This window comes from Catharus ustulatus, chromosome 6 (assembly GCF_009819885.2).
Source record: "Catharus ustulatus isolate bCatUst1 chromosome 6, bCatUst1.pri.v2, whole genome shotgun sequence".
NCBI classification, from domain to species: Eukaryota; Metazoa; Chordata; class Aves; order Passeriformes; family Turdidae; genus Catharus; species Catharus ustulatus.
The window spans coordinates 41,676,583-41,701,435 of NC_046226.1; the positions used below are offsets into that span (position 1 = coordinate 41,676,583).

The 24,853-nt window shown below is 38.4% G+C and overlaps 1 protein-coding gene across 2 annotated transcripts in view; it reads right to left on the reverse strand.

Annotated features, from left to right (window-relative positions):
- The window catches only part of EXT2 (exostosin glycosyltransferase 2), a 74,293-nt gene that overhangs the window by 44,528 nt on the left and 4,912 nt on the right, over window positions 1-24,853 (reverse strand). For both annotated transcript variants that reach the window (XM_033062612.2, XM_033062613.2), the window contains 4 exons: window positions 22,322-22,438; window positions 18,798-18,993; window positions 15,297-15,436; window positions 14,319-14,412 (listed from right to left, as the gene is read on the reverse strand). In XM_033062612.2, coding sequence (XP_032918503.1) covers window positions 14,319-14,412; window positions 15,297-15,436; window positions 18,798-18,993; window positions 22,322-22,438 — 547 coding nt within the window. The remainder of the gene's footprint in view (window positions 1-14,318; window positions 14,413-15,296; window positions 15,437-18,797; window positions 18,994-22,321; window positions 22,439-24,853) is intronic.

A 24,853-nucleotide genomic window follows, 5' to 3' on the forward strand; every position in this document is an offset into this window, starting at 1 on the left:
GGAACTTTCTAGCCTTCTGTCTTTTCACAGCCCATGATTTGGTGGGAGTTCATAAAAGTAGCAAGAGGGGGGAAAAAAACAAAATTCGCAAAAGAGTAGTAAAATTTAACTGCCCATAAACCACCACTTTTCTCAACTTTTAGGTCAGGCGCCATGATGCTGTGAGATTCTGCCCCATTGCAACAGTTCAGTGTTTCCAAAATGCCTTGAAAGGGTTTACAAGGCCTTGAAATACAACCATTCTCACACCACCTATGGTGACTCTACTTAAATGCTTTCCCTTCTTAATGGCTCTTGGTGTTCCTAGTTTTTACTCCCAGCTGGATTAGAGAAGTCTATCCAAGCAAAAGCATGTGGCCTACCTGCTGCAACTGCAGTGGTATGGAAACTTGTTTACAAATAAAAGTTTGGCATTCATTAGATTTCTTGCTTCTATTTCAGCCTCTCAGCAGTATGTGTAATATTGACCTCAAAGAGATGTTGTGAGACTTAACCATTCTAAACCTTTCAAATTTATGGATGGACAGAAGAATAGGGAAAAAAACCAATAACTTTATCTTTTCTTTTTATTTGCAAATAGAAACTTTAAACTAATAAAATATTTAGCTAAGTAACTGAAGTTACTGACTGCAGTAATCCTTTGCTAAAGTGTTTACCTTCAACAGAGATACAAAAGATATTACAGTAAATATCTACAGCTCAGCTGTGCATCTGACAGCTCTGGACATGGAAGTGCATCCACAAAGACCTGCTAAAGTTATAAGTCATACTGTAATTAATCAAATGTTTTCTAAATTACTGAGACATAGCACATTATTTCCCATCAAATACACTACTCAGACTGGCCCCAGGCAATCCCCCCTTCCCCCAAACTATTTCCATTGGGCAACAGGATTAAATGGGCTACTGAGGTTCAAGATAAATTGAATTTTTGTATGTCTGCCCTATACCCAAGATGCATATGAATATAGCTGATGTTATAGAATAGTCAGATAGCAAACCTGAGCCCCCAAGAGCCCTACTGAGCTCCCCTGCCAAAACGTGGCTGAAGAGAAGGTAAGTTACTCTTTTGGAGCAATATGCATTTTAGAAAAAGTTTCCTGAGATAAATTTTAGGTTCAGACTGAGGACCTTATGGTCCTAATTTCACACATTTTTCTGCTTATAAACTGCAAACTGCACCCTCTTTCTGCACTCTTTTACTGTTCCTACATCTGGTTCCCTGTTCCAACAGTTTCCTTGCTGATCACACATACTACTTTTAGTGTGCAGTTCTCCAGCAAAGATGATACCAACTTATATTAGCTAAAACCAGTGATATGTTTAGTTTTTTTACACAGGCTTACAAGAAAGCCTCAGAAGACTACACTATTAAGAATTAAACAGTACTTTGTTGCTTCTAGAAAATTGTAAGAATTTGGGATTAAAAAAATGCTTGATTGGTTTAGGACCCTTGGTGATAGCACTCAATCACATTCAACATACTAAGGCTGGATGGCTCATTCTCTCTGTAATCAGTGCAGGGAAAAAACTGGGTTATTCAGACAGAAATTTGGACCTCTGGTACCTTAAAATACCTTCTGAAAAATCCGTTCTCTTAGTAAGGGAGCATGAGAGGATAAAATAAGTGACTACCTGTAGGTCACAGTCCTTCCTCTTAAAGCTCTCTTTTCAATAGTGACCTGAAGTAGTCTCATTTTTTCCAGAATGACATGAAGATTTGAAATGCAAATCTAGGCTACACAAATCTACACAAATGTAGGTTACATTTTGCAAAAACAACTCAGATTTTGCAGCGTATGAGTAACAGTAAGAGAGCTGTGATCTGAAAAGTTCTCACTTTTGGGGTGCTAGTACAATTACCTGAAACTGAAGGTAAACTCTTTAGAAATTGCACTCTGAAAGTAAAAATTAGTTTCTTGTCCCCATATATGGCCTATGTAGGAATTTTAAAAGCTAATCAATTAAATCTATGAAATACTGGTAAAATCACACTAAATTGCCTAAAACTGAAAAGTTTTCTGAATTTTATGTTTTATAGAATATCAGATTAAAAGCATCTTTCAAATGCTACCTAAACTGGCTGTGCTGCATCTGTTTCTCACCGCAGACCTATGCAAGAAAAGCAGTAGTGCAGACAGTATATAAAGAGTGCTCAGAGTATCAGCATGTCACCTCTAAAGCTAAAAAATGGAGGCAAGCAAGGAATTGGAGTTTTGGAGGCCCATGATCACTTCAGATAAAGACTAATCCATATTTCAGCATCAGAGTTATCTAAATCTCAAACTAGAAGTTCCTCTGCAAGGGAAAAAAGAGGAATGAGCAGTAGAACAATGCAGGGCACACACTGTTATTTACAGTTAACTAAGGTTTGTTTCTAACGCAATCTGACATCATTCTTTCAATATTATTTCTGAACTTTCATTCCATGTTTCTGAGTTATGCACAATTCTCAAGTAAAGCCCTGAAAATACTCAATCTGTCTGTTTAACTTACACAACTTATATGAGTGGCCTATAGAGGAAAATTCCTTAATTACAAGACATTTCAGCAGTATGAGCAAACAAAACAATAATTTATATCATTACAGTCAAATATTTTAAGAAAGAGATTCTAGACAGATATTTCATGGTGCTGGTTTTTATTGCAATACAGCTTCAAAAACAATCTCTTCAAAAGTGAAGCACTAAGTGGATGTAATCCTTTGGCTCGATATTCTCTGCTGCAGTAATTTCAGCTATGAAACAAGCACATTTGCCTCCTTCAGATACAGAGAGTGAAAACTGAATCCTTCCATTATCCAAATTTCTTTTTTTTCTTTTTCTTTTTGAAGCTGCCAATTCATAAGGGGACAGAGGTCAGAGTTCGAAATGCTAATCTTACCCATCAGATACCAGCCACTTGGGAATCACTCACTTCTACTCATTCTCAGTTTTATTGCTGGAGACTACTTGCTGACTCTTCTAAGAGTTAAAAGAAAATGTTAGTGCAAGCTCAGATATTAAAATTAAGCTTCTTGCACTGCAGCCTTCCTCAGATTCTACTCTTTGGTGCCTTGAAAAAATCACATCAATTGTAGTAATTCATACATACTGTGCATACATGAGAATGGTTCTTAGAAGCTTATCTGTTAAAGTTAGCATTTTCACTCTTGCTTCCTCACTTTCACATAACTTTGGGAGTTTGAGGGGTTTTTTGATTAGTTTTAGGGGTGGTGGGTTTTGGAGATTTTTCTGCTTTGGTGTTTCTAAGGTTTTCATCTTCTTATGAAGAGCATTCTTCTGCTTAAATACATGACACAAAACAAGGTTTTTTCAAGAAAAGTTCTCATTCTCTCTCATTACATGGCAACTTTTTACATAGTTTTGAAATCCTGCATTATCTTTACCCTTTAAATACAGATTTATGCTATTCCTTGTCCTAAAGATAGCAACTCAATACTAAAAATAGCAAGAACACAAGACTTGAATAGATAAAAATACCACTTAGCACTGGTGTTCTCCCCTTCCTCCATATATTTCTGCACCTCAAACTTGCTTCTTTGATTAATGAGTATGCCAACTTAGCAACTCTGTTGCAGAAGGCAACACTGCTCCAGCCAGGAAACCTGACTTACTGTCCTGGCACCCTACAAATCCATGGTTAAAATACTTTTCAGTTATGGAGCCAACAAACAGATACCAGCACTATGAGCAGCAAAGAACCCACCCCATTCTCAGCTGTGGCTGGGAATACTGTTGCAAAGTATGGAGACAGAGCCAGCAAAGAAAGCAGTAGGATGAGAGGAAGAAACAACAAAACCCCAAAAAACCCCACAACCAAACAAAACCCCAAAGTTTCATGCAGTATTTACAGCTTTAAAAACATGAGATCTAAAAAATTACTACAATTTTCTGAATTCCCTTTGCTCCCAAAGAGCTTTCAGTTTGTCTCTCTATTTACAAGCAAATGGTATGTGTTGACACCATAGAAATAGCACAGCTGAAAAAGAGAAATAGATATAACTCTAGCTTCCAGATAAGCCATTATATCTACATAGTCATCAATAATGATGTAAAGACACAAAGACCAGCCTACTCTCTTCCCTCCAGTTTCCAGGAGCTTGCATAGCTCTCTAATTACTCCAATTTCACCAGGCCATTACTGTAAAGGTAGTGGCAGGCACACCTAACTTGGGGAGTAGTCAAAAATACTTGAGCCTGTATCATCCTTATCATATCTGTTCTCAACATACTCAACATAAAACCACACCTATAGTGAGCTAGAATTGTGTTGATTCAACAGCAGTCGGGAAAATAACAGAAAACAAATATATGTATGCAATTGCAGGGAACATTCGACTACTGCATGACCAGAAGTTGGGGGGTGGGAAGATGTTTTACCCACATTTCTTGACAAGTGATGGACAGCTCCTGAAACTGAAAGCAATAGGTTTCTAGTCCTAGGGGTATTGCCTTCAAATATGTCTGTGTTCTCAGGGTAGATCAGTTTTCCCTGCTGCAGGCATCCTGCTGAGAGGTGAGGTCCCAAGCAAAACACAGGAATCTGACTGCAAGTCTTTGAGGTGGCAGGAGCCAAGGGAGGTTCAAAGACAAGGCTGGCTGGTGGGCAGCACCTCTGAGTACTGCAGAGGTTAGAGGTTAGTAAAGCAGGAGCCACTGGCCAATAAAACAGTGTTTGGAGAGCCCACCCTATAGATAAATTGGGGATCTGTTTACACCTTTCCCAGCTTTCTGTGTTACACACACTGATGCTTCCCACTGTGATCTTGTCCTGTGTCCACCAGTATCTCCCTTCCTCGGCAGCTGCCCTGCTCTCTGCTGGTTGGCTTCATAACATAGCTTGGAAACTTTTAATCAGCATCCAGAATCAAAAATAAATAAATAAAAGCACAACTGCTTTTATTTGTGTCAACTGCTGCAATAAGATCTGGCTTGTTTGAGATTTCCCATGACTGCTGTACTAATGCTGGGAGAATAGAAGCTTAAATTCCCTTGATTAGAGAAGCTAAACACAAAGCAAGCCCAGTGCCAATCACACACATGAAAGGACAGCTTTTTGAAGGAAGAAAAAAAATCTAGGTAAGGTTACCACCATATTATAGCTGTCAAAAATCAGCACATATCTCAATTTCAGAGCTTAAGCTCTATACCAGGAAGAACTTACCCTTTTGATGAAGGTATGTTTTGCTCAGTTTCCTGTAAGCTATACAGCTCTGTTTTATATAAGCACAAACATAATACAAATACCCCCATACACACAGTTCTCAACATTGGACTTTAACCACAGACATCACTGCCAGCATTGCCTGAATACAAATATATCTTACTGACTTCTCTGAGGATAAAAGCTGAAGGACTGGTAGTCATGAGGTTTTTTCCATATTTACTGGAAAAATTGCATTTAGGACATGGTGTTGCTTTTTTTCCTCTACATCTTAAAAATAACTTAGCTTGAGCTATATAAAAGTACCTCATCCTTCATGGCTCAAACTGCCCATGGCTGTATGGTCATCTGATTGCAGTGGGGAAGGTGAATATTAACTGCAGGTTGTAATAACACTATGTGGTAGTCACACTACAATGAAACATGATTGAAAATAAATTAACATGAAAAAAAATCATTGATAGACATCAACAAGAGTTATTTATTTCTTCCTAGCAAACATCTGGAATAGCATGCTATCCTTTACTGTATGAAGCCAAAATTCTATCCATGATTCCCTAGTCCAACATCAACATCCTGGAATATGCACATCCTCTACAATCCTGCACATAGCATCTCTATGGAATTACGTCACCAGGTTTCAAAGACAGTTAATGCCAGGTACCATTTTAATTTCTAAAGAGCGTTCAAAATTGTTGCTAAATGAAGGAAAAAGAAAAAAAAAAATGAAAAGGAAGAAGCCAAGCCCCAGATACAAATCACACCATTTGAAAGCCAAGGGGCACTACAGCATATTCCTAAACCAGCCCAGTATTCAGTTTGCAAAAAAAGACCCATAATTTTCCTACCTCCAGGCATCTAAGAAACTATTCAGTATATCTGCATAATTTATAGACAAAGATGAAAGGAAAAGTTGGCTAAAGATTATCTGGTGGCAAATTGTTTCTATAGAAAATGTAAGACCTTTCTAATTTAAAAGCCAGATGTTCCTACTGTCTTGTGAGATACGTTTGATACAGTCATTAAAACAGGATCTAGATTTCTAAATTCTATTATTAATATTATGATTTGACCTTGTACAAGTTGTTTACATATCTATGTATCCATCAGTAAAATGGATACAAGACTACTCTACTACTCTACTACTCTAATATATTCACATACAAATTATTACAGCAATGCAGTGTATTTATTCTATATAGATAAATGCTAAAGTTGCAATACTTTCAAAAATTAAAGGGGGTAAACAAAGCAAGCAGATTTGATAATGAATGCGATGTGGTACAACTATACAGCAGCAGAGGGAAAGTACAGAGCAACAAAGAAAGAGTGCAATACCAGGAGATATGCTTAATCATCCATTTGTCTGCAGCTAACTATTTCATGTGCATGACAGAATATTTTCAAATATTCTTTCTAAAAGTACATGCCTTTCCAATTTCTAGATCATCTGGTTTATCTGTAGTCTATCCAAGTTGTGGATAGCAATCTGCAAAGGGTAAGTACCAAAAATCCACCATGCAACAAGACTCTTAAGACAGACTCTTAAAATCTCATCTGAAAACAAAAAAAAATTGTCTTAGAATAGAATAATTTTCCTCTTACAGTTAAGTTTAACCTTTTACTGTTTAGAAGCTGCCAATGTAGATACAAAAGCAGCCCAAATGTATCCTATAAATTTATACATGGAGGTGCTGATTGGTCTCAGATTTCAGAGCTCTTTCTCAGAGATGCCACGAAGACAGTTTTCTTCATTCTGAAAAACAACAAGGCATAACAGGGAAGAAAAAAATCTAGGATAAGGATACTCTCTGCAACAACTGAAGGGAGAGAGGAGCAATGAAAGTCTCATATATAAATGCCAAGGATTCTACAACTCCCATGGTGATCCTGGCAGTAAGCCAGGAAAAAGTTTTTTCTTTCCTTTGCTGTTTGCAGCAACAAATCTTTCCTCTGGGGGAGGGGTGAGAGGGCTGGAACTAACTTCACTGCATCTGATAAGATGGCAAATTGTCCAGGCCTGACATTTATGGGGGACCCAGAGCTTCACTGAAGCACTCTGGGAGGATTAAAGCAGGGTTAGGCTCTGCAGTCGCACTCCTTAAAACGCTACAAATGGCAGGCAGATGAAAGTTCTCTTAAATTTGATAATGATGATTCTACAGAACCCAGAGACAGAAGCTGTCCCCTGTCAGGGAAAGAACTGCAGCTGTAAGTTTAATATTCTCATTAAAGGACTTGTAAAAGCCTAAGTATGCTCAAAGAGCATCTAGTGTCCAGATATTGAAATGAATTTCTGTTTAATTGGTTAACAAGAACTAAATCCCATGTCTTTCATGTAAGCTGCACCACCCACAGGAAAACTACACCACCCATTTGCTTTAACTCTATCCAAGACCATTTCACTGCAAGAATGGGATGTTTCACACGCTGGCAGTGGTTGCCTGGAGCCAGCAGAAAGGCTCATATAGCTGTCAGCAAGCTGATAAGAGTTGAAACTACTCTACAGAGCCCTCTTTAAAGAAGAGCCAAAGAAGCACATTAAATGAAAGGGAGGAGGGTCAGAAAAGCCAGCCACTCATGTTGTTTTAACGTGGCACTAAAACAAGTCATTGATTTATGCTTGTGTCTTCAGCTCTGTTTGACCTGGAGTCTGAACTTCAGGGCTGAGGCACAAGGCATGTGCACAAGAAAAACTCCAACTGCTTGTCCAGGTATGGCAACTGTGGGAACAAACATTGCAAACTACATGTTTTCTATCCACTACTTTTTACACTGAATTTATATCCTTTTTTAGCCTTTAATTGTCCACTCAGGCTAAAAATGCAAGAGGTTGTGATTATCTAAAACTTTAATTAATGAAAAGCAAGAATGGTACATGGTCACTATTTCAAAGTCTTGTGGAACTCCAGGAAAGTGAAGTACACATTCATCCAAAGAAGGAGACTATACATCACTTTCAACAGTCTCCCACTGAAGTGTTTGGCAGCCAGTGAAGTCAAGATGCATTTTAAAAACCACTGATTGTCTGACAGCATTATTACACACAGCAATACAATACTAAAGTGCTTTGTAAACATGAGTCCTGAAGCTGCCAGGTCTGACCAAATGGCCTTCTGTTCCCATATTCTCCCTCTGACAGTGCTCCACAGCAGGTACCTCAGGAACGCCCCCCTCCCACAGACACAGCAGGCATAAGCCACCACTTCCTCAAAGTACTCTCCAGCTTCCAGAAGTCTGCAATGCAGGAACTTTTAAGCCAGAAGGTATATCTTTGCATTCATCTCTGACAGATTTTCCTCCTCTGGATTTCTTCATTCTGCCTTTTATGTCAATAAAACCCGTTCACTCACACAAAATTATGAAGCGGCAATTCTCACAGACTACCTCTTAGTTCTGTGAGATCATCTCTTTTTTTTTTAGACCAGATTTCAAATAATAAAAGTACCGTGAGACATCAAATGGAATTGTATCAAACAATGTACAGTCACATCCATTCACATTTTCATTACCTTCTTATTTTATAGTTCTGTATTATATTCCTGCTTCATCATCACCAATCATTCATTTTCAAGACAAAGAGTGTTAGGCTACTTGATCAGTCTTCTCTTGAAACTTTTGATCATCTTTGTTCTAATCTATCATTTTCAAGATGGGAGAGCCCTAACTACAAACTGTATTCATGGTGCAGACATACAACAGATTTACATAGTGGCATAGTATTTTCCATCTTGTTTTCTTATCTCCTTTCTAAAAATTCTTTGTATTTTTTTTTAACATAACTGACTATGGAATTTTTACTTTGACATACCTATTTATTACATCTCTTAAGAATTCTTTTCCAAGTGATTGCAGGTAGTTAAGAGGCCAAAACTACCTATGAGAAGGCTGTTTTAAATTGCATATATACCCCTTTGTATATTTATCACCTTATCATTTGGCCTTTTTGTACCTGAATTTCTGTGGCCTACGGAGTGCCAGTTCCAAACAAAACCTTTCCCAAAGCAGATAATTCATAATGCATAAATACAAGGGGTTTTCTATGACTGTTAGCTCAAGTTGCAAAGTTTCTCTTAAAAGGCCATGTTATTCTGGGGTGCTTAACTCCTACACAGGTACCTAACTTTATGGAATTTCTTATCTCCAACCTCTCTACTTCTCTGTAAGTTTGGTTGGGCAGCAAAAGAAATCAGAAGAGAAAACAGCATGCACATTATATATGATCATACCCATGTTTCCCTAAAAAAACAGGATGAAAAGAATTCCCACACTTAAGAATACCAGCTCTTCATCCTTGTGTCATCAGAGCACACAAAGTCATCCAGTTTTCCAGAACAGATATGAATTCAGAAGTTTTATTTCTGGGAGATGGGAAGTGTTACAAAGTCAAAAAGGATCAGGCACACAAAGCCACCTTTTGAAAATAAACTCCTTACCTAAAATCTATTCAGGGAGAAATACTACCTAAATAAATGGAAGAGTAAGTCTTCTATTCTCACTACATAGTACTTCCATATTCTGTTTCTATGCCTTAATGAGTCTATCCATGCCAGAGAGTTCTAAATACAGTAATTTCACGATTATAAGCTGTACTGAGTATAAGCCGCACTTCCGGGTGTCAGCAACTTTTCATTCTTTGTCCATACATAAGCCGCACCTGATTATAAGCCGCACATTACAACACAGAGTGGGATAAAAGGTATCTATTTTATCACCATCTGTTGAAGGTGGGGGCAGTGATCCTTATCTCAACGGGAGATATTCTGCTAATGGGCCATCCATTGAAACCAGGCAGGGCATTGTTCTTTATCTTTTCACAACCCATCCTTCCTCCAGCGAGTCATTTTCTGCTAATGGCCATTGAGTCCCACTGTGTGACTGATAAAATTACTGCATCCCATTGGGAGTTGCTCCAGCCAGGGGCAAGAGCCCAACATTTCTTACCAAGATAAAAACAGAGGGTTTTGGACACTAAGGGAGCCCCTTTCTCCACTGGACTCCAGAGGAAAACCGGATTTCTCCACATCACCACTGGACCTCCAGAGGGAAACTGCACCTTCTGCAGGAGCACTGCTTCAACTGAATCACATCTGTCACTGCAGGAGGATGCAGCCACCATTTAATGGGACTGCTACCAAAACCCTGCCTGACGGGCTGTCAGGTTGTACTCTGACTTTGTCAGGGTTTGGAGTTTGTTTCTTTGCAGTATTGTATTTCTATTTTAATTTCCCTAGTAAAGAACTGTTATTCCTAATTCCCATATTTTTGCCTGAAAACCCCTTGATTTCAAAATTATAATAATTTGGAGGGGGACGGGTTTACATTCTCCATTTCAAAGAGAAGTTCCTGTCTTTCTCAGCAGACACCTGTCCTCCAAACTAAAACCTCAACTTTTTGTTCTTTGTCCATATATAAGCCGCACCTGATTGTAAGCCGCACTTTGGGTTAGGACCAAAATTTTGGTCAAAATGGTGCGGCTTATAATTGTGAAATTGGTATTGGTATTAAGTGAAGAAAAATGTTTACAAGATGCCTATATATTCAGATAGACAGATTCACCTCACAAAAAGAGGGGGAAAAAAACACAGCAGCTGACATATAAGCTGAGGAAAACTTTCACACTAGAGACATTTATATATCAGCTACAGTGCTAAAACATGTTTCCAGAGACTAATAGGTTTTCAGAGTAAAACCTCAAAATAAAAACAAAACAAAACAAAAAAACCCCAAAACTGTTGCAAGGGAAACTATACAAGGCATGAGACAAGGTGATACCAGCAAAGTTTTGTTTTGCTTATTTTAATCTATTTCACTCTGCATGAGCAAGACAAAATTTCAAATTTTATTCTCTATCATACAAGCCCATTACATCTGCCTCTTCCCCTCCACTTCTAGAACTTTGCTATTACCTGGATGCTGGTGCAGATAAAATGAAAACATAAGGATGCAGTATCAACTCTGAGCAGCTAAGGTGCTTATCGAGTTGCCTTTGGGCACTTCTACCAGTGTTTCAGGCTCCATATGGAACTATTTGTGAGAGGGGGTTGGTTCAAGGAAGCTTCAAAGAAAATGAGAATGACAACGTTACCGCAGAAAACAGAGAAGACAGCAACCCCAGAAATACGTAAGTTTTATCCAGACTGCTATTAATTTTAGCAGCTCAATCAACAGAGGCTGGTTTTGATGGTCAAAATGTTGCAGTTTATAAGAGCTATTATACGCCACAATCTGGTTTTCAGGGACATAGGCTCTACATGCAGTATTGAAAATATATATCAATTTTTTACAATTGTGTAGACAAGGCTACAAGCACAGAAACTATTTGTTTTTGTGAGGACAGACAGGAAACTGCACTGGGAATTGTTGGGAGCAAACTGTCCTGCAAGTTTGAACAGTAAAGGCATAAGTTAATACAGCCGATCTCCAAAGATCTCAGTGCAATCAGGTATGATGTAGGACAGCAGAATTAACTTTGATTTCCCACACTCAAGCTCTGCTCAAACCAATGAATCTCCTACTCAGTTTATACATCTACTGTCTGATAAAAAAATGAGCAAAATAAAATTGTGTTGTAGGAAATCACAGCTCAGGTCATACCAGACACAGATCCTAGCAGATGATGTCTCCAAAACCAAAACTCCTGTATTTTATCCTCTTCATGACAGTGTTATGTGATGTCCATGATAGGTATGCAAACTAGAAAAAACACTTTCAAATATGAGTTCTTATATAACTTAAATGTAATGACTTCTCTCTACAAGACTTCCTCTCTTTCCCAGTTGATGTATAGCTAGAAGTATCTCTGGAAACAAAGAAAAAATTACCCACAGAGAAAATTTTATTCATTAATAGCAGACAACCTTCAAATTTGAAAAAAAAAATGTATACAGTTATAGGTAGGTGTCTGCTTATATGTTTATGTCTACATTTTAACCTTGATGTATGATCTTCAGAGAATCTCCTGCGATAAAATACTGCAAAAAAGTACAAAGTAATCAACAAAGAAAGTTGGCAAGTAAACATTTACAGTAATATTTGTTTTAATTGTGATGTTTTCCAAATAGGGATAAGAATTCTATCATAAGACAATCACTGAAATCAATGCACTCGGGCACCAAGGCTCCAATCCCACAAAGGTTATCAGACCCAAAAAGTCTGATAGGTATGATAAATGCATACTTCAGCCAGGAGAAATTCAGAGCAAGAATTTGTTCTATTTGCCTAGAAAAAGATTATCTCAACCATACATGTCAGGTACTGGTAGTCCACACAGTATCAGTCATTAAGTACTTTTTTCACCATACTAGGTGGCTAGAAAACAGAACACCTATCAGCAGGGGAATTTCAGAGACACACAGGGATTTTGCTGTGTAAATAAGGCTGACAGGACATGAAATGTATGGATAACATGTTTAAGCATCCTCAATACACAAACAGAAATAAATTCATGAAGAAGAAAGACCTTTTGATTTCATCCTGTTACTTTTACTATCAGAAGCAACAACATGTAAGAAGAATCTTTAGAAAAATACATCACACCTTCAGCCAGTAGAATCACATTTTCCAGTGATGTTCAGTGGTGTTTTGAACCCAGTGATAATGACTATATAAAACCACATTCACTCTGAATAGAGACTATATCTGTACTATGACCACTGAAATACCATCTATTTTAAGCAAATTTTATAGAATTACAGGTAATACAGATAATGTATACATCATCCAATTTAAAGGGGTTATTGCTGGTTTGCTTCATTGTGAATGTTTATGGGGTTTGCTCCTTTGTCTTTATTTTGTTGGTTTTTATTTTACAGATGAGTTGCCTGATTTCATACTTTAAAGTTAGTGTTTAAGGTGTCACTAATATCAAGTGCATTGTCCATAGCTGGAGAACGCTATCCTGAAATTATTATTTTATGTTATCAGTGAAACAGACAACAAGAAAGTTATTGCACACTTTGACAGACTATTAACATCAGTTTTAAAGCTTTATAGGTTAACATCTCTAAACCAAAAAATACATCTCTAGGAGTTGTAACACTAAGGTTACTTTCTCACCTCCTGGTTTTGGTGGTATGTTGGTGCTGCCAGCAGGCCCCATCAAAATGGCTCATTTGTGTGAAGGCACTAAAGAGAAAGGAGACCCCTGATGGCTGCTGTGGTATTTGCAGACTCAGAACAGAATGAAGTGAAGCTGGCAGCAGAATTCAGGTGTGAAAGAGATTTACTTCTAAATTTGAGAGTCTATTTTCTCTTCATATATCCGTATTTATATACACTAGGTATCTTTTAGTACTGCCTAAGCAGAAATAACTAGAGTGTTGTAGGCTACACTCTAAAAAAATGTGTTGAGTCACACAGAACATGACTTTGTTACTAAGGTTGCGTAAGGGAATTTCAGACACATAACTTCAAAATTCTTGCAGAAACTTGACTACAGAAATCCCTCACATCCTGAAAAGTCATCTGAGATCAGATATTAACTTTTTCCTTAAATACTTAGCACTTATTTCCTCTACGATTTTCCTGATGAGGAACTGAGGCAATGATAAGAGTACCGTCTTAGCTTATAACAATACACTCTCAAGTACAATTAAGATGTCAAGGATGAAATATCCTAGATAAAAGTGTACATTCCATGTTAATATCCTCTTTACTGGCCTGACAGTTCATGGTCTCAGCTCTTGCAGTCATCAAATAAGAAAAATCTCTCTCAGAGGAATTGTCAACGTGGATAAAACAGTCAAAATATTTTGGATTTAATGCTCCCCTCACATTTTAAGTGACTAAAATTTTTCTACAAACCAAAGCTTCTTTTGAAAAAAACACAAACTCTTGAACATCTTTCCTAGAATTTAAATACCACGTAAAAAACTGAAACAAATACATGCTGTGATTTCATCAGAAATATGTCAATAGTTACCAGTAGGCAGTACACTTACATTCAGGGAGAGCTTCCATCCCACTGAAAAGTGATGGCAAATGCAGATGTTTAGCATAAAAAAAGAACAGGGTCAAATTATAAAAATACTAACATGAGAGTGTAATGGATGTTTCTGCATTCCGACAGCTTTCAGAGCAAGGCAGGTGTATGAACCTACACTCCAACTGTAAAGCAAGTAAAATAATGTTAACATGGTACATTGCTTTACCTGTCTTTGCATCTCTTCAATCTGTCGCTGGGGGATACTTTGCAGAATACTGTACATTTCAGGCATCTTCTCTTCAGGGATGACAACAGAGGCCCTAAAAACAGGGGAAAAAAACAGAAATCTTATGGCAAGGTGAGAAGAAAGAAATTCTACATTAATAGATGTTGACTGCTTTTCCAACCCAGAATCTTATCCTATTTTAATAGACATAATCAGAAGACACAGGCAAAAAGAAACAGTCTTCTTTCAGTGTAACAAAGTTCTCCATAGCAGTTCCTTCCCAACACCAGCCAGTCTGCCCACAGATAATGCCACCAAAGTCTGTAGACTTATCTGTCCAGGCTATCAAATATCTATGCAAGGGACAGAAATCCTGAATTCTCATCTCTGAATTGCCACTGACGTGCTGTCAGCAGAGATGGTTTGAATAACCAAACAGTAGTAGCATATATAGTGTTACACATAAAACAAATAATTTTTGTACATATTATCCCTATCCCAAGATCATGTCATTTGGCATAGTGCGTGCATTGAAAAATAAATTCGACTCCTAACTCAGTGTACTCAGCCACACAGTAATGATACCTTTCCATCTCAGATAAATTTGGGAATCACAGTGCAATATAGAGAATTAGCATTTCTGTGAAGCAATATTTAGTACATATTTTCCTTCAAAGAGCCTGAATGGAGACCAATACTCATTGAATTCAAGTACAAAACTATACAGCAAATCTGTTTTAGAAAAAAAAATTACTGGCTACAGGATAATCAAATGCTCTGTTACATCAGTCTCATTTTTTTTCCTCTCCTATTTCTGATACATACTAGATCAAGGGCAAAGACAGTGTGCATCTTACTCTGCATTTCATCTCCTGTAACCCCCAGTACACTTGACTTATCCCACAGATTTGATTCAAATCACTGAAGGCAGTGATTCACTCAGGCAGTGGTTCAATGTACAGCAGTGAGGGTACAGACCTCTTCCAGTCCAGAACCTCAGAGAAAGGTAGAATGTAGGAGTCGGCAATGATGACTGGGACACAGCCAGCTTGAAGAACATCACTTAGCACAGCCTGTCCCAGGCGGGCTCCACGTAGAACAACACAGAATGTAGACTCCTGCCAACAAATGGTATCCAACACACAGATGAGAAAAAAAGGATATGCTATATTTGCATTGTGTGTTTGTGTGTACGTATATATGGATTATGTTTTCCTGCCCTTCCATTCATAAAGAAAAAAAATCAAAAGGAAAATCAATTTGCTCTCTGCAATCAATATATTCTGAATTATTAGCTAATTCAAAATAATTTTTCAGCTTTATCTTCCAGAAGCTAGGAAAAATGCCATAAGTGGAGGAATGAGAAATGGGCTGGTGGGACAATTCTGCACTTTATTTTAATGGCCAAACTTTAGAATTCAGCTGAGAAAACTCAAGGAGAAAAATTAAGTTTAAAACATTTCAAAAGTTTGGCACAACAAGATTAAGATGAATTTATTTGAGTATAAACTGATGGAGCCAATTTCATTTTCTTCTGTTATAAGGCAATGCAGTTCTACAGATAGCAGGGAAGTAACATATTTCATATCTCAAGTCATTTGACATGTTTGGCAGCATTTTCACAGTCAAATTAAGAAATCAGGGGCTAGATAAAGCCCTCACAGGTTTTACAGTTACATAAATTACAATTACAGAACTCCAAGTATAAAGTAGTTCACAGTGGCTCACAAGTAAAACAGTGATAGACCAAGTAATCTTTCCTAAGTGCAACAGCATTCAATGTGTCCCTTAGTTAATTGAGTAGTAGAATTAAGACCATACTTATTAGACTGACAACACCTATGATTCTGTAGGATTAGCTGATATAATGGATATCAGGATTATATTTCGACATCATATGCATAAATCAACTAAGAAATACTGATACATGTAGAATTCAACACTTAGAAAAAACAGCAAACTGCACAAATAAAAATCATGAAGTAACTGGCTAAGATCTGCACTTTGCAGAAGAGGGCATTTCCTGCAAAAGAACAAGCAAAGAAAGGGCATTCATGTGACAGCAATGTTGTACTGTTGAATGAACAAGCCACTCCACCCACAGGTAGTATTCCAGCCCAAAAAGACACGCAATTTAAGAAATCTGAAGGATTCACTTACTCTTCACTGTAACAAAAGACCTCAGACAGAGCAGGGCTCAGTCTTGGGCAATGCACTTCCAGTGGTAAGTAAAGGATGATTACTTACCTTGAAAGTATAATCTACAAGGAAGGACTGACTCTGTCAATGTTACTTATTCTGAAGGAAAGAGGGCAGGAGGAAGGGAGCTTCAGAGATTAAAAAAGTTATCACAAAAAAGAGTATAATCCATTTACTCATGTCCACAACACAGAAGACAAAATGCCATGAGTTTAACCCGCAGCAAAGAGGACTTGTTGACTGTGTTGCACTCACCCTCTATTTAGGGACTTTAGTTCTCACTGCCACTGAGGAATCTTGCTACAGATTCAAGATCGCAAAATAAATGCCAGTAGAGTCCAGCTACACAACAGGGAAAAATCCCAAATCAATATTATCTCTAAGTTTAAGAAAGAAAAATTATAAAGTTGATACAGTGGTTCCCACAGATAAGAAAACATTTTTCCAGCTTGTGTTCCATGGCCTGAAGAAAAGGAGCCAGAAGGCTCAGCAGGGCAGCAAAACATTAAGATGGAGCTAGGAAATACAAGGGGTTTTGCTGGCTCTTCGCTTGTTTCCTGATGCAATCATAAGACCTGTGTTCATACCCTAGGAGTACTAAGAGACTTGAAAATCTCATCCAAGAGAAGGCTACAAACAGGAAGCATTAACAGCCCAGAAGTCCAAGAGTCTGTCTAGTAGGACATCTGTCAAGGCAGTGCTGGAAAGGATGAACTGTGATCCAAGTCCCCCTTCCCCCACTCTTAGACAGGAAGAGAAGGAAAAGAAGGGTGTGGGGAATGGAAGGAGTCGAGAGAATGAACACACATTTTAACCATTGACTCACTAGATCACACAGCAGCAGGTGGAAGAGACTAGTAAGGTCTGAGAGAGACAAAAAAGAAAAAATAAAAGCCCAGATGTGGACACACATGCTCATCTGCCCAGATAACCATTTTTCCTGTCTAGACAAAGGTTACTATAAATACATCTCCTCACATCACCACTGTTATCAGCCAGACATTCCAAAGGGAAATGCAGGGGAAAGTATTTTAACAATCTCGGCATGTGCCAGCTCTCTTCTGAGTTATAAAATCATATATAGAAAGATATAGATATAGATTCCCTGACTTGCTATCCTTTAGCAATTCAGTCTATATTTAAAGAAATAAAGCAAACAAGTTTTTGTTACTCAAAATTTAGGACTCACAATGACCCTTTCCTCCCTCTCCTCCTCCTCCACATGGAATTTTAAACATATTTCCTACAAAACATAACAGGAGGGATGGAAACTTTGCCTCTCTTCAGCTTGTTTGTTATTTTACCATCACTTGCTGAAGTTCAAAGACAGATTATATGCTGGTGGCCGCAGACAGTGGCCTATGGCATAACTCACTTCACCACACTGCATGCCAAAGCACCTCTGCTAGTGAATTGCCAAGAGACACAGGGGTCTGAAAACACTATCTAGTTTTATCTTCACTGACACATCAAAAGGCCTCTGGAAGTTGGGCCAAGGCCATGAAACACATTTCACCTAGATGTTTTCATAGCTGCATGCTGACAAGATTTCTAGCTCAGTCTGTCATATCTACCCAGACAGTTTTGTACAATTTAACTACTAAACTGCATACAAAAATGTAATCTGATTAACAACTCTCCTTGAATGTAACACTCTTTTTTGTGGTCCAAACATAAGAGCATAACCTCTTTAAAGCTCATTCTAACCTTCTATCCAATTGACAAACCCATCTTCAGTTTCAAGTTTCATCTAGCAAGGCCCAGACAGTCATATCTGAGAAATCAATTCCAAATTCATGCCTGCTGAAAGCCCTTTTGCCAGCTATTTCGGAAGGCGCAAATTCCAGTGTTCCTGTCCAGTTTTGAAGTAAGCCACTTCATCTGCCTTCAAAAGCTTTTCCTCACAGTCCTCCGTTTTATCATCCCATTGCTGCTGGATTTGGCAGTATCTTCATGTAATTTTAAGTTTACACAACACTGCCTCATGTTACTAAACCACCATGACCAGTCTCATATAAGCATAGTCTGCATATAAGTTTGAGAACATAGCTTTTGATGCTCTTAAAAATAAGGATAAATACTCAAGGATGTAATACTCAATACTACTGAGGATATATCCTCAATAATTAGGATATAATACTCAAGCTAACATAACAAATTATGCATATCCAGCACATTAATTAAATACAAGGAAGTACCCTACCACTGCTAAACAGGAACAGAATCACTGCTAAGACAGACACTGCTGGGAAGAGAAGTCTGCAGGAGAGACAGCCTTACCTGAAGCACTTGAGGATAATCAAAGACTTGATTCTTGTAGCAGCGTTTGCGAACAGCAGGGACCCCATCTGACAGGTTTGTACATTTGTCCAGGATCAGCACTGATTCCCCATTCTCAGCCTGAAGAGCTTCCAATTCCACGCGGTATTCTGGGTGCAGAGCCATTTGAGATGACAGAATGAAATACCTGCGAGGACTGAAAAAACACAGCCAGGTTACCTGACAGCAGTGCAAGTTTACTTCCAAGATGCTCAAGAAGACATTTTCTTCCATCCTGGAAAAGCAGAGCAAGATGTGGACATGATGCCAAGGCCCCTGGAAAGCGTAATGATGAAATATAATTAAGTCTGGGATAGTAAGTGGCTCAACATTATTTACAATTCTGAATAAATCTGTGCTTGGTAAGAGTGTTTATTACATTAGAATAGGCACTTGCATTATAACTTCTATTATAAACTTAAATAAACATTATTTAGCTGCATTTTAAATCAGCCTGATACTGATGCCAGGATTGTTTGTACTTTTGTTTGATGTTGTGCACTAAAACAAAGTAGATAGGACACTGAGTGCTTCTAGTTTCTCCTCCCATATATGTTCTCATCAATTTTAATTGAAAAAAGATGCTGAACTGACAACTCAGTATTTAGTATTTAGCTTATTTAGCCTTGATATGGTGACGGCAGCAATAGAACAAGCTCATCTTTTTGAACTGTGATTCAGTTCTGTCCCTCAGGGCAATATAGAGGCAATATTTCCAAGGAAAAGTTGAAAGTCCATATGGTGTATGTTATCCCATACACTCTCAATCCTACCATGTTCCAAAACCATGAACATTTAAAACATGCTGAACATTTTAAATACTGATGTGTTTAAAAACACTAAGTAACACTGGAAGTAAACCACACAGGAATACAAGCTCAAATTAGGTGCTTGCTGCTTAAAAAAGTTGTACTAATATTGGAAAATAGCATGTCATATAATTGTTATCTACTTGGGTTTCCTTTTAAAACAGGTCAGCTAAAGTCAGGCTGCTCCAGCACTCCCCAGTGAAAGGAACACACATAGTGAGTGAGTGCCCTCACGCTGCCAAAAGAACACAGGAAGCACGAGGCCTGTACTTAGGATTCCAGTTCTACTCCACGTGATGCTATCTTTAATTTACAGCTCTGAAAACACACAAACACACACACTTTATAGAGTCAGACCTCTCCTGCTGCTCTTCTCACCTCTTCTACTCATTTTCATGCTGGTCACTTTAGTCGCTCCAATTAACAGATGCATAGTATTTTTTTTAAACATTCTTTTTCACAAGTCTCCAGCTGCTGCCAACTTGCTACCAGCAGAAGTGGATTTTAAGCAATCCAATTTAAAAGGCAAGTATATCAAACCTCCTCAGTTCAGGTCTGTAAGAGGCCTTTAAAAAAGGAAATAATGATACAGAGTGATAAAATGCATATAACCAGCTAACAAAAAAAAAAAGTAAGTTTGTTTGTGTATATGTTTAAAAGCAAATTTTGTCTTGAAACTGTCATCACTCTGTGACACTCAAAATCTAGCTTATCAAACATTGCTACAGAAGAAAGTTCACGCCATCTCCCAAGAAATAACACACTAACGCAGTGTGATGAGAAGGTTTATCCCAAGCAAGCCTGGCTTCTGAGCGGTGTGTCCTCGTCCCACCCGTCCTGCACAAAGCAGGCGAGGCTGGGAACCCGTCTCACTGTAACACTGACTGGCCACTGGATGGCACTCCGGACACCGGGCTGCCCAACACAATTTTTTAAAAAAGCAGTTTTGAGAAACGGAATCTCCAACGCTGAACTGAACACAAGACCTATTTCTCTATCTGACCCAAAAACTAAGTTCAGTTGACTACGTGGACATGAACAATATGACTGCTTCTCTCTTTACAACATGCTGGAGCCTATCATCACACTCATGCTGTCCAGACAGATACACAAAGCACGCTTGCACTCTGTGTCAGAATGTAGCAACACTTGAGACCTACGACCAAACAACTGGGATGCAACCAGATGCCACTCGCTGGCCTGGTCCAGGGGCATCACAAGCAAAGACATAAAGGGTGTGAGCAAAGCAAACCACTGCTGCACAGGTTTGTCCTAATTGACTGCATTATCGTACTCAGAGAGGCCAAGAGCAACAGCAAGAGCACTGCTCTTACCAGAAAAGACAACTGAACCCTAAGACCAATAACTTTTGTGTCCAACAGAGGCTGCACCATTTCAATCAGTTTTCAGTTTTGAAAATTCATATTCTCTACAGAATGCAGCAAGAAGAAACAGACATAAAAGTTTATACATTTGTCAACTTGATCTTCACAATGAGCAGACAGATCATTGCCTCTGTCTGTCCATCTTTTAAACCATAACAGAGGTAAGACATTGTTAGAGTGAAACTTTTTCAGCTGTGCAATTAGAAGACTTATGAAATGTAAAAAGAAGAACTTTCCATAACCAGTTAAAACATGTCTTCCAGACTTCTATCTCCTCATGTTCTGAAGACATGAATGGATTAGACAAGCCACCATCGCCAGGGTAGTTCATTTCAACGGCTAATTACATGCTTTGAGAAAATCAGTGCTTTATTTCCCAACATTCTCGCTTTACTTCCAGCTGCAAGGTTCAGGGAGGGGAGGGTTGTGTTGTTTGTGTTTGTCTTACTCCATTACTTTAAAAAAATAAACAAATAAAATCAGTATTCTAAGCTCTGGATGTATGTATTTCCATGATCACACATACAAGTCTTCATTCTTCTTTCTCATGACAGGTCAGGTGCAAATGGTGGGTGTTACATCAGGCTGGCAACTTGTCACAGTGGGGTTCCTCAGGGCTCCAGCTTAGGCCTGAGCTCTTCCACATCTTCATAAACAACTTGGACACAGGACTGGAAGGGATACCTACTAAGTTCGCCAACAACAAAAAATTGGGAGGAGCTGTTGGCTCCCTTGAAGGCAGAGAAGCCCCACAGAGAGATCTTGACAAATCAAAGAGCTGAGCAGTCACCAATAGTATGAAGTTTAACAAAGACAAGTCCCAGGTTGTACCTGGAACAGGGCAAACCTGGATGTATGGACAGGCTTGGAAACAAGAGGCTGGAAAGCAGCCCTGTGGAAAGAGACCTGGGGGTCCTGGTCAATGGCAAGTTGAATATGAGCCAGTAGTGACCCAGCAGCCAGGAGGGCCGACTGTGTCCTGGGGTACATCAGGCAGTTGGTCAAAGGAAGGGATTGCCCACTCTGAGTCCTCTGCACAGTTTTGGGCACACAATACAAAGAAAGTATAAAGCTATTAGAAGGAGCAGATGACAATTGAACCAAGACCATTAGCACTGGAACCATCAGCATTGAAAGCATAATCTATTTTAATAGCAACAGCTGTTAAAAACAACTCTTACAAAATGGCCCAAGTTCACCATAAAGTTAGTAGTTATATTTATATTTCATAATCATCAATATGAAATATGATACTGAATATGCTTCGCACAATTCATGGAAATTACTTTACCCTGGTCCTCTTTCTGGCAGATCTACTTCTCCTGACAATGGGCTGTAAACAGGAATACTGACATCGTAGCCTTGCCGGTAAGTCCAAGTGGAGAAGCCTCCACCAGCCAACAGAGCTCTGGAAAATACAAGAAAGTAAGTTTAAACTGAGAATGTGTAACATTCAAACTCCAGCAATTCACTGCTTGTCATTGCCAGAACAAGAAGACGCATGCTCGGAGGAAAGCTTTTCCCTCAGCATTTGCCAGTGGTATGTTTTCATGATGGTTTTAAGTTGACTTTAGCTTTTGTGATCTTGGTTTACTGCTAAAATGGATTTAGTCACCAACAGAGTGCTTGCAATTGTGTATGATCACTGAGGAATGGAACATTTTTGCATTAATATAGGGAAATGTAATATAGTGTTGAAATTTACAAGCTTACATATCCTAAGACAATTTTAATCTGGAGAAATACATTCTGAATTATTTATACTAGTTAAGATATTCCTTGATGCCTGTATTAAAATTGGGTATAGCACAACTTTCAAAGTGTTCAAGACAAGCTACATTTCAGATATAAATCACAGTACAGCAACAGTATTTTAGCATCTTACAGTGACTTTGGACTTCTCAGGATGGAAAATAAAATGAAGTTATTCGCAACTGTATTTTCAAAGTTATCATACTGTGAAATTTATTTCATTTTTATATTACACAAAAATTCTATGAACAGAAAACATGAGAACAAGAAATCTGTATATCATGACACTAAGTTCCAAGAGTAGAGACTCCCTGGGATACTATATACTAAAGAGCATGGGAATAATCAAGGACTGGTAAATTAAAATGCAATTTAACCTTCCAACAGGATGACCTGCATTGTGCCTTTTCCTAGATGGGACAACCTTTTGCCACACAGAAGCGCTTTAAGAAAGAGAAAAGAACAATGTGTATAGAAGAAAGCAGTATATCATATACAATTCCAGGGGGAAAAAAAAAAAGGAGTTTGCTACTATCTCCTATCACAAACCAAGCCTCTTTGAAATATGCTAATAGAGGACAACAGTTTTTCTGTTGCCATTTCACATCCAGTGACCAGGTGGCATCAGGAACACATCATCCTAGTTCCAAAAGAAGCTCAGATTCAGCTTCTTTTGTGACACTTCTCAAAGAACTGATCAAGCTTTCAGTCCTTTGTCACTCAAGAGGAGGGTGTGCTATACTTTTAGCCACTTCTGGGATACTGGCTCTGTTTAAGGTACCATATTTCTCAATTCCAGTTTGTCTTCTTCTCTGTGGAAAGGAGCAGGACACAAATACATTACTAGACAGAGCACTAAAGAAAGGATCTTGAGGAGTTGTACCCATTTTTGCAGTTATGATTACAGTGGAAAGCCTTACTATCACACTTCAGAGCAGACACAGGTCTCATCAGTAATCAGAACACAAAGGAACAAAAAGTCAACACAAGACTGGAAGAGGCACCAACAATCCATTAGCTAATATTCTTGCTTTCAGATATCACTGAATGAAATCCTTGGCGAGGTGTTTGGAGAAGCAGTTTCCCACAAATGTTAGACAATATATTATTATTATTATACCAAATTATCACCCAAGATTTTTCCCATCAGAACAAGACACTCTGGATGAACAACAGTACATTGTACCTGTTCTAATCCCTATCAGATGCCCCACAGGATACTTCACTTCCTGCTCTGACCTGCAACACAATTGTTCAGCATTCAAACACCATGATCACACTTTGCCATAAATGTGACTCTTCATTCAGAATACAAACTTTGATAGGAGCAAAAATCAACTTGAGAACCAGATGATAAATTAAGTACATGATGAGTCTAGAATTTATGTTCCAAATAATTTCTAATTCCTTTCCAATGTCCCCCAACCCCCTGCTTTTGGTGACACGTACAATGCCGCTATGACTAGGTTTCACCATTGAAGCTGCATGTTCTATGTCTTACCCATATTAATCCAATTACAAGAAGAGAGAAAAAAATTTGGCTTGGGTGTTACTGCTCTTGCACTTTATATCTCCCTTCTCCTTTTTTACACTCCCCCTCCAAACTGGGAAACCAGAAACAGATTGTTTTAATAGGATCCAGTGAAAACACGACAGCACCTCATCAGCCTTGAGAAAGCAGGTGTGTGTCACGCAGACTTTTACCTAAATAAACCCACAGGGAACCAACACCAGTTAAGTAACTCCACTTGGATTTTCACTGTACAATGCACTAAGAGAGTAGGAATATTAACTCCTAATGTACTCAAGACAAATAATCTTTAAATTGCACTGATCAGCAAGGAATGACTGTCCCTGAGCAACTTTTCACCACTTTTCAAATATTGATCCTTTTTTCTCTCCATGAAGTGCTCCAGCTGGCCTGTACTCTAAATGTTTCTGTCCAACTGCCATCTGCAGCAGCTTTCTGCCAAACTTCACAAGTCACTGAACTCAATTCACGGACTGAAACAGAAATAAATAAAAAGTATCTTAGTTCATAAATTCAATTCTACAGTACCAGAATAGCTTT